Source organism: Apostichopus japonicus, chromosome 12 (assembly GCF_037975245.1).
Source record: "Apostichopus japonicus isolate 1M-3 chromosome 12, ASM3797524v1, whole genome shotgun sequence".
NCBI classification, from domain to species: Eukaryota; Metazoa; Echinodermata; class Holothuroidea; order Aspidochirotida; family Stichopodidae; genus Apostichopus; species Apostichopus japonicus.
This window is the reverse complement of record NC_092572.1, coordinates 33,577,059-33,587,498: the sequence shown is the minus strand read 5'-3', so window position 1 is coordinate 33,587,498 and position 10,440 is coordinate 33,577,059. Positions and strand designations below refer to the sequence as shown.

Sequence of the window (10,440 nt, the reverse complement as noted above, 5' to 3'; positions counted from 1 at the left end):
CTTTTCTTGCCGAGGATGGTACTAAGCAAAAAGGGACACAAAAAAGGGGGGGGGGGCTACATGAATTGACTATTAATATTATTGGTGAAATGTCGACGTAGTATTTTGATTTGAGCAATTACGAGGTACGCGTTAAAAGACAAAACATCCTTTGATTGCCTGACACTTTCTTTGCTGGTGCAATGATTCAGCTGAATAATCCAGCACTGACATAGAGTGGAATTAATTACAAAGGTGATTGGGTGGGGGGGGGGGGGTGAAAAAAGTTGTGTAGTTACATTTATTCCAATAATTTCATGATGATCAAGTGATGACTGAACAAGGATGTTCAATTTATGTTATTCCATGTAGGTTTTAATATTCATTAAACGTGTACCCCTTAAAGCACTTGAAAGAGACGGTATTCAAACTTTTGTTTTGTGTTTATTGATTGTTTATGCATCCACTAGCAGATAATAGGGTGGGGGAATGTGTACATCCAGCGACGTCGCTAGAAGGGGGGTGTGAGGGGTGTATCCAGTGGCGTCGCCAAGGGGGGCCAGGGGGCACGTGACCCCCCTGGAAAACCTAGTGCCCCCCCCGAGTGCCCCCCCATCTGAGATTTGGGTTGGTAAAAAATATATATATTTTGTTATATTCAACTCCCATCATCTGAGTTGGTTTTTCATAAGGACAAAGAAGCACAGTAATTCGTATTTTCTTCAAATTCCTGAAAAAGTAGGCCACCCCTACTCTCCAGAGAACACTATTTCTGGACCTTTCTCATGATTCTGACATCAGAATATGAAAGAACGCGCTTTATTTTTTTCTGGACCGATGAGTTATATCGTTGCTCTGAACTGGGTACTGCAGTATGTTGCCTTGGTCGGAGGTTGACAAGTTAGGAGCTGACGAAATGTGAGAATGTCAGGGTCCGCAGGCACCATACTTGCCTATATTTGTGGACCCATATATTAACCCTGTTGTGTAGGGGGTGCAGAGGTTATTTGAGGTCAGATGCTTGTAGGAACAAATAGCGAATGTTCACACCTGCAAACTGAGCCATACTCGATGTGTGATCAAACTTTGGATTGCATGGTGAGATCCCTGATAGGAGCCAATAACGATGCTGGAACCTGTTACATCTTAATAGATAATGGGAGAAAACGAGAAGGACAAGAGAGGATCCGGGGTCATGCACACATTAATTCAACAAATGTAGGTTCTATTGATAGGGTTAGGCATAATATCGACAGCATGTGGTTCATATCCTCTGCAAAATTCTGCGCGTTGTTAAAATCATTAACTCAAAAATAGCAATTTCTGGAGATATCTTCAGATCGAATTTAGCATCAAATGTGGCAGCATTTTGAATCTAGCCCATCCTCCGTATGCGAAAATTTTCCAAAGGGGAGGGGGGCACCCCCTCCCCTTAGACCCCTCCCCCAGGACGGCGATCCGTATCCACCTAAGTGCACGCCCCCATCAAATGCTGGTGCCCCTCCTGTGCCCCCCAGACTGAAAAGTCTGGCGACGCCACTGGGTGTCTCACCCCCCCCCCCAATCTTGGTAAAATTTACGATAGTTGGAAAATTTGAGTGCGACAGTCGGAATTTCCGACTGTCGGAATTTCCGACTGTCGCCAGCTTCAATTCGGAATTTCCGACTGTCGCACTCTAATTTTTCTGACTGGGGGATTAATTTTGCTATTGGGTGGGTCGACCCTGTTCGCTTGCTTCAAGTAAGTTCAGGATACGGGGACGTAGCCAGGGGGGGGGGCAGGGGAGCGACTGCTCCCCCCTTTCAGTGTCGAAAAATATGTTTAAAAACTGTTGTTATCACACTGCTAATACACGGCGATAACGATATTTGTTTTTAGGCCACTGCACATCTGGCTGTCTTAAAAAATATGAAAGTTTATATTGTCCATCAGTTAAGTTCGTCAAATGTATTTCTGATATATTATGTAAAAGAACATGTAAAATAATTCAAACAGGAAAACGAAATCTGCTGATAATATGATATCATATGATAATGATGAAACTGGCAACAAATTGCACCAGATCGCATCTAAGGACCTTCAATTGTTCAAAAATATTTCAAAGGGGAGGGGGACACCCCTCCCCTTAGACCCCTCCCCCATAACAATCGCAAAAGGTGTTCCCTCTTTCAAACTCCTGGCTACGTCGTTGGGATATACATTGTCTCTATGGTATACAATTAAAACGCCAATGCTAATCTATGGATGCTTAAAAGTGCCATCAACATAAGCACAAACTTTGCCCCATAAGGTACAAATGTATCGAAAAAAGTTCGGAACATAAGTGCAGTCGCGAAAGATGGGGTGTCTGACTGACACTGACCGTATCGTTGACGATTAGTGCGGGGGTGGGGGGGGGGTGTACAAGGCAGCAGTCGGAATTTTCTGGCTCCAAAACCCATCCAGTTGGAATTTCAGCCACTACACCCCCTCAATCATCAGGCCTTAGCTACGTCCCTGTGTAAATCAAATGCTTTTTGCCCAAATTTTAACCGGTGGTGGGGAGGAGGGGGTGGGGGACTAACACCCTACCTCTTAGGTAGAAATGTCAGTGATTGCTTGATCTACTTGATATAAGTTGTGTTGTATTATTTACTTCATCGACCCCTTCCTTTCTTCATACCCAATCGACGTCAGGTTTCAAACTGTCTGTTTGCACCGGGTATGTATAACGTTACGTCCGTCGTACATTTACTTCTATTGGCGCCAAAATGTCTGTTACAAATTTCAAACATCATGCCCGCGAACATTGGGAAACACCTGTATATGAATATCGGTGACTCATGCTATTGAATACCTGTTCACATCTATAGTAATAGTATGTATCACTGAATGGTTTAGTGTTATATTATTGGAGTTGCAGAGTACGTATATTCGTGGAGGTTGTTTGTTACCATTGACTTGTTAAGTGGTTATTAAGATGGATTGTTTAATGGCGAGGAACCGCTGTTAATATAGTTAAAACAGTAATTATTGATCAGAGAGATAATTTGACGGTAAGGTATGAAGGCATGCTAGGATGTGTACAAAGGCCAGGCCAAACTTAGGTAGGCTATATAGGCTAGACTAGTAATACAGTTAGGACTAGGTTATGTTAGAAATCTCAAACATCACCCGCGAAAAGTTAGAATTACTACTTTTAGCAAGAGGACATGCTTAGCAAATCTAACTAATAAAAAATAAAATCTTTGCCTAGTTGTTGTCTGATTATCAAAAATTTCCAAGTTAAAGCATATCTTAAATAGAAAGGAATTGAATAAAATGCAATCGAGACACTGAGTTTTCTTTAGGGATCTTAAGATAAGCGAAGAATAAAACCAGCGATTAACATTCTAGGTGAGCTGATGCCTATCCTTTACTTCGAAAACAATAACTTCATTCTAGCTAAGAAAAAGTATCCATAGACAAGCTGTAGAAACTTTGTTATCCCTTCAAAAATCTTAAATCACAGAAAATTGTTTAACTCGATTTTAATCGTACATAAAAAACCTTATAGGCTACTAGGCATGAATACAAGTCAATTTATAACACAGTGGCGTAGGAAGGTACTTTTGAGTGGGGGGGGGGGCTGAAGACTGATTGCCGGCCTGGGGGAGGGGTTTAAGGGGAGGGGGTGTCCCCCTCCCCTTTGGATTTTTTTTGCATTTCCAGGTGGCCTCAGATGCAATTTGGTGCTCCAAATGAGATTTTTTTTCTCATTTGGAAATGAAAAATGGGTTTTCTGACTTGCGAAGCGGGGGGCGGAATGATACTTCCGCCCATCCATATTTTTCACTGGGGGGCTGGCTATAACATCCCACAATTATTATTGTAATCACCTAACTTACTATTAATCTACCAGTTCAGACATTTGAGCAAATTGTGTAAGAAACCTGCAGCTTTTTACCGAGCAGGCTAACTGAAATAATGTTATTATAACTGATTATTAGTTGAATGACCTAACTCCTGCCGATATACCTGACACTTATGGGAAATATAGTTTGTATAGGGCCTACTGCTTTGAGTCTCTATAAAACAGTTTTCCAATTTAAGCACAATAATAATAAAATGCAATAAATAGTCCACTCACAGCTGTTTTTGCATTACTTTTGCCCACTTAATTATGAAAAAAACGTACGTCATTTTCAAGCCTGCCAACAGACTTATGGCGCATGATATTAAAAATAAAAATGGTTTTGAAATTGAATGTGCGCCATTTCTTTTACGCTGCAACACCACACAGCAGACGTTAGGAAGAGCCGTAGCTCTAACGTTAGTTTTAAAAGGGCGCCATCCTCTCATTAAACTTATAATTAACTGATTAATCTCTCGTGTTTGTTAATTTACATTTGACCGCTAACTGTTCACACTCTCTGAACTCCATAATAACAGAAAATATTACAACGAAGACCCTATCGATCTGATTAAACTGAAAAGTAGTAATACTTAATTAGTATAATTAAACCCTTAAGGATATGAAGTTTTTCCAGATAACAATATTATTTGTAAAACAAGCGCATGGTACTATTTAATTGGAAGATACGATAAAGTTTAGAAAGTTAAGATCATAAGCAATACCCAATTTAGGAATATCTACAAACACAAAGCAATAAAAATGCTACATTTGAAAAAAAATCCACTAGAAGTTATGTCACACACAACCGTAACTTAGGAATTAATTTGATAACTAAACACAGATAGACATCATCTTTTAAACAAATCGTATTAATTTGAAATAATTATAATTTAAGCAGAATAGTAGGATTTGGATCAATAATTAAATATTTTGAATATTAAAATTTGTGTTTAAGCCTCATAACCTTTCTCTCTTGAAACTTAAATTTGATCTAAATCTGCTTCTCTAAATTGCATATTAATTATAAGAAACAACCTATTTATTAAACATAATTCTTCCAAATCTCCTTAAACTTTATAAAGATATTGTATTAGCTGAAGTAGAAGTTCCTTTTTCATGATTCCTATTACACTAGTGACTAATAGTTACATTTAAATTGCATTTTCCTTGTGGAAGTTCTAAATTAAAACCCAAATAAATTTCATCAATATTTTTCTTCAAAAGATAGAATAATCTCAGTTCTTGATTACCAAGTTTTTATCAAATTCTCAACCTGTCATTGAAATTTGTTTTCTATTACCTAATCATTTAAAATATGTAGCCTCACATTCTGCTTTATTAAGCCTTACTAGCTATAAAACCGTTAGTTAATCATTTAATTGTAAAACAATAAAACTAACCCTTTAATCCTACATTACTACTTTATTTTCCTCTTATCTAATCTAATTATTCCTCTTAATATTTGTCTCCCCTTAAAATCAATCCCTTATTTCCTTTCCATTAATTTATTCCTTTTAACAAATAAACACGACCTAAATGCCTTAGTTGATCGCTTTACTTTCCTTTATTTTTATTTCGTTATTTATTTATTTATTTATTTATTTATTTATTTATTTATTTATTTATTTATTAATTCTATCATAATAATTATTCTAATCCTTACCAAATCCAATCTTTTGATCTCGATCTACTCTATTACTCAGTAACTCTATTCTTTCATTCTAGATTCCTATCTCCTGTGTGGAGCTATGGGACTGCTCTCCTAGAGTTGATGAGTCTGGTCTGAACCTTATCCTTGAGTCTGGTCTCTCTCTCTCTATCCTGAGTTCTCTCCAGAAGCTGCAGATCGATGACTTCAAGAGGAGACTAACTAATGAAGAGTTTGTGGCCATCTTGTCTTACTCCTCACAGTGTACAAGCTTGAAGGAGCTGGAGTAAGTATTCCGGTGTAGATGTTAGAATCATCATAACAGTTAAACAGGGAATTAATTTAATTAATAAAAGTAATGTATACTAAACTTACAATAGAGAATGTAAAGTCTGCTGTATTTTAATGTCAAGGATTGGATTTAATAAGTTTAGTTGGATTTATTTTAATAATTAGTTCATCGACGAAAGAATTCTGAAGGATGTTTTGATAAATAAAACAAAATATAATCATGGATTAATAGGGAATATTTTAAGAGAGTGTTGGTAAGAGAGGGGTGGAAGGGTGGTTGCGGGTTGTTAAAAATGTTCTTTGTTTAGTTTAATGGTAAAATTTAACTAAGAATTAGGTTTTAGAATGACAGGAATGACAGAGATATATACACAAAGCAGTTGGATGTTAATAATTCTAGCGAGTACAATAATTATTCTAATTATTCTACTATTTTATAAGGAATAACTGTTATTTTTGACTGAAACCTCCAAAATATTTGATTTTCAATTATGAACAATTAATTTTAGAATTTCTCAACGAAAGAGATTGAAAATCGTTATTAATATAAAAGTAGTAAAATGATGGCAATAAAAATAGCAAAAACTAATAACTTTGTTGTTATAAACTCCCAAAAATTGTGATCAGATTATAATACTGTAGCAAATACCAAACAAGCAACCAATAAAACAGTTTTAGTTGTCGAAATTCCAAAAATAGCTACTCAATATAGGTTAACAAATTAAAAGAATATAAAAGTTAACAAAAAGGATATAAATAATTGCAATTGAGTTACCTATCAAGTTAAAACAAAATAAGATTATTACCGTAAATATCATTCAAGGCAAATCTGTATTTTCAGAGGTTCAAATTTAATCCATTTAAAACTAGATCAATTTCTTCTTTATAGTTTTAAATACGATGTTATACAAAAAAGGCTAAATTAATATTTATGCTTATATTTTAACATAAATTTTAACAATAATTAAAAATTTAACCGAGAGCTTCAGCTTTGTATACTTCATAACTTTAAACAAACACTGTTTACTATTTTAATATTCCTCGTATTATTGTTACTTCATACTTGATTCGATCATGACGTCACTGCTTGGTCCTTTACAATTTAGTGTAAATTAATCTTCCAAGACCACCCCCCCCCACCCAACCCAACCTCTCGCCTCATCTAGCATTCATTGTTCCCACAGATCAAACCTCGTAAAAAATGTTCCTTTCCGTCCTTACCATTCACAAAATAATCAGTGACATCTTCAACTTACAGCTGACGTGTTACTAAAATAAGAAAGCGGCACCCGCTCCCCCCTCCCCCCTTCCCCCACCGCGCCTCCCCCAAATCTCGAAAGAAAATAAGCAAATCTATTTAGTAGTTACATAAATTATATAAATGTGAAAAGAATGCTGCTTAATTATGTTATATGTAAAATACCGCTATTCCGGGAATAACTGTAACCGCGGAGAAAAATATCACTGGAAATAATACACTGTTACTATTTGGTCTGGCTATAAAAAAATATATATATAACACAGAATGTTTATTCCCTATCTAGACTAAAAACCTTACCCCAATCCCAGTGTGCTCTTCAGTAAGTTTAGACTGCCCCACTCCCCTTCACACGCTTTATCTGGACCCGCCACCACTCTCCCTTTGCCACCCCCTCCTCCCCGTCGTACATAATCGATTTTTAGGGCCCTTTAAATCCATTCCATGTTTCTACCCGATAACATCATCAACGTTTTCGTACACACAGTATTCCTACTCTGCTTGTACAATAGTTTTCTGCACAGACGATTGATTCAAACAATTTATTTCTAAAGTAAGATGACGCACCTGGAACTCCCGTAAATACCTAATTAGCATAATAATAGATGACACGAGCCAGGTAAAGCTATGAATAGAAAGATAAACGAGCCACGTGTCTATTCTACACAGGAATGTGGTAAGTTCTGTCATACAACGTAACCATGGAAACCGAAGATAAGTAGGTCAGTCCGTGTCTAGCAGTGGCTGGGAATAATGTTTTTTTTTTTTTTTCAATACGGGTTAGGTATATATCAAACAGCCATTCAGTGATACTGTATGTCATATGCCATGATATTACAACGTGTTCTCATTACTATTTTCTGTTTATATATTTTAAATGAGTAAACTTGATTTCCTTGGTTGTTTAATAAATCCCTCACTTGCTCCTCTCCCTAATTTGATAGAAGGAATGTTTTATTTCCCTTTCTTCGTTTTTGTTCTGTATGTACTTCTCGTTGGTATTCTGGAAGTCTGCCTATTTAACACATAATTGAACAGCCTTAATGTCACTCACATATATCTAATATGTGACTACGAACATTGCGGGTTCTTAATCGCCGAGTTTTATGGAGAACATTTTTGTTCTGTAAAGTTGATATGTTCATAATCCCATTACGACTTATCAAGCTAACATTAATTACATAAAAACATAAATTAACTATAATCCATATAATTTGTCTTTCATTTAAGCTGTAAAAAAAGGGGGAGGTTACTCTCTTAATTGATAAGCCATTTATTAATATGAAAATCGAACGTTTCGATTTCTTTAAAGTTAGCCAGCCCTGTCTACTGTTTTGTTCTTATCAAATAATATCAAGTGACTGTTAAACGTCTTCGACACTTATGATGAAAAGTGTAAGCACCCTGCAGGTGTTTATAGTGGCATCTTTATAATCAAATATTCATTGATAGTGCTTGCCATTACAATCAATCATAGTTTGGTTAAATCGTACTGAATATGCCAGATGAGATGTTGTTCGTGTTTAGCAAGGAATAAGTAATTCGAAGGTTCATGCCGCCTTGCCAAATCTGAAATATAGTCATAATAACCAATAGTGTTTGCACGGGTTATCCGGGTACCCGCCCGACGCAGTACTACCCGGTTCCTAATTTATTACCCGAATCCTACGCAAAGTGTGATTTAATTTTTTTTTTTTGCAAATCTACGGTTAGGCAGAATTCCCATTGACTTAGTGTGGTGTTAGGCTAACATATGTGGTCAAAGAAAAGATAACAGCAATAACGAAGGTACCCGCCCGACGCGATACTACCAGGTTCCTAATTTATTACTCGAATCCTACGCAAACTGTGATTTAAAAAAATCCAAACCGATGGTTAGGCAGATTTCCCATTGACTTAGTGTGGTGTTAGGCTACCATGTGGTTGAAGATATAACAGCAATAATGAAAGTATTCCATGGATATCTTATAACTGCGTCACATTTCAGCTAATAAACAAATGGCTATGCTAGATTACCCCATTGACTTAGTGTGGTGTTAGGTAACCATGTGGTCGAACGTAACAGCAATAATGAATGTGTTCCATGGATATCTTATAACTGCGTCACAACTTCAGCGAATAAACAGATGGTTAGGCTTAGCTAGATTTTTCATGCATTGACTTAGTGTGGTGTTAGGCTACCATGTGGAAGAAATTATTATTTATTCATTCGTTTATTTCAAAGAAGGAAAGGTTGACAAGGAATTTAACGACATGTTTATGGATTATAGACGGGATAACTAAAAAATAATAATCGCAAGTGGCTTTTTACTATCGTGTATTCCAAATGCGATCAAATTGCGCGAATCGCGTAATCTCGCGGCTAATGCGAATAATAGATAGTAGTAGTAACAACTGAGCTAAAGGGATATTTTATGGTCTGATCCAATAGACGTGGAGAGCAAGCATAAGCAGCCGCGGCAGTGCGATGTTAACAACATTACTACTAATTAGTAGTAATGTTAATTATATTAAGTAAATTAACAAGTTTATGACTGAAAAAAATCAAATAGAAATTATTGTGGAAGGTTTTATACCTTACCTTACACATACGTTTTTGAACATGAAAACATAGTCAGTAGAGAATATATTTCATTTATTATAGCATTTAATATGTAATTTCTTGAAAACCGTGATACACGAGGGTAAACATTTTTTTCCCGGGTACCCGGATACCCGATGGGTAACGGCTCTCGGGTACCCGGTTCCCGATTTTTGGACCCGTGTAAACACTAATAACCAAGAACTCTACTAAGTTAATATATTTCGAAACATTTCTGAGCCATAAACCATTAACAAGCAAACAACAACACGAACAAGAAAGCAAAGCATAGGAGATACTTTAAGATTCGTTTTATGAGATCTTATATCTCTTTAAATATCAATTTTTATACTGCACTGGTTGTTTTAAGCGGCACAGAACAGGTGAAAGTGGATGAAATTATTCCCTCGAAGATTAAAATGAATAATAGATAACGAAAAATAGAAATCGATTTCAAATTTGCAACTTAACTGTTTTTAGCGGAAATAGAAAGGCTTAGAAGGCTGTCATCATCACCTTCTGACTTTCTTCCAATTGGTTTTACCTTATTGTAATAACATATGCTAACAAAATGGAGTACTGATTTTTATCCCCGGTACTCAATGAATGAACCAAACAAGTTAACTATCGGTATAAACACTAATACAACTGTCAGGGTTATATCTAGGTCGTACATATGGCCAGTGTAAGTTAAGGTCAGAAGTCTATATCAAGTCAGTATCAAATCAGAACCGAGATTAGCCTGGTTCACCTATTGACGTAAGAATGATAGAACAAGAAGGTATAAAAAACCAGTCAATCCCCCCCC

The 10,440-nt window shown here is 36.4% G+C and overlaps 2 protein-coding genes across 2 annotated transcripts in view; both read left to right on the top strand.

Annotated features, from left to right (window-relative positions):
* Positions 1-10,440, top strand: part of LOC139977744 (uncharacterized) — an 831,623-nt gene that overhangs the window by 80,863 nt on the left and 740,320 nt on the right. The gene's annotated exons all lie outside the window — the stretch shown is intronic.
* LOC139977747 (NLR family CARD domain-containing protein 4-like) overlaps positions 1-10,440 on the top strand; it is a 101,362-nt gene that overhangs the window by 60,863 nt on the left and 30,059 nt on the right. The window contains exon 4 of the mRNA XM_071987337.1: positions 5,580-5,788. Coding sequence (XP_071843438.1) covers positions 5,580-5,788 — 209 coding nt within the window. The remainder of the gene's footprint in view (positions 1-5,579; positions 5,789-10,440) is intronic.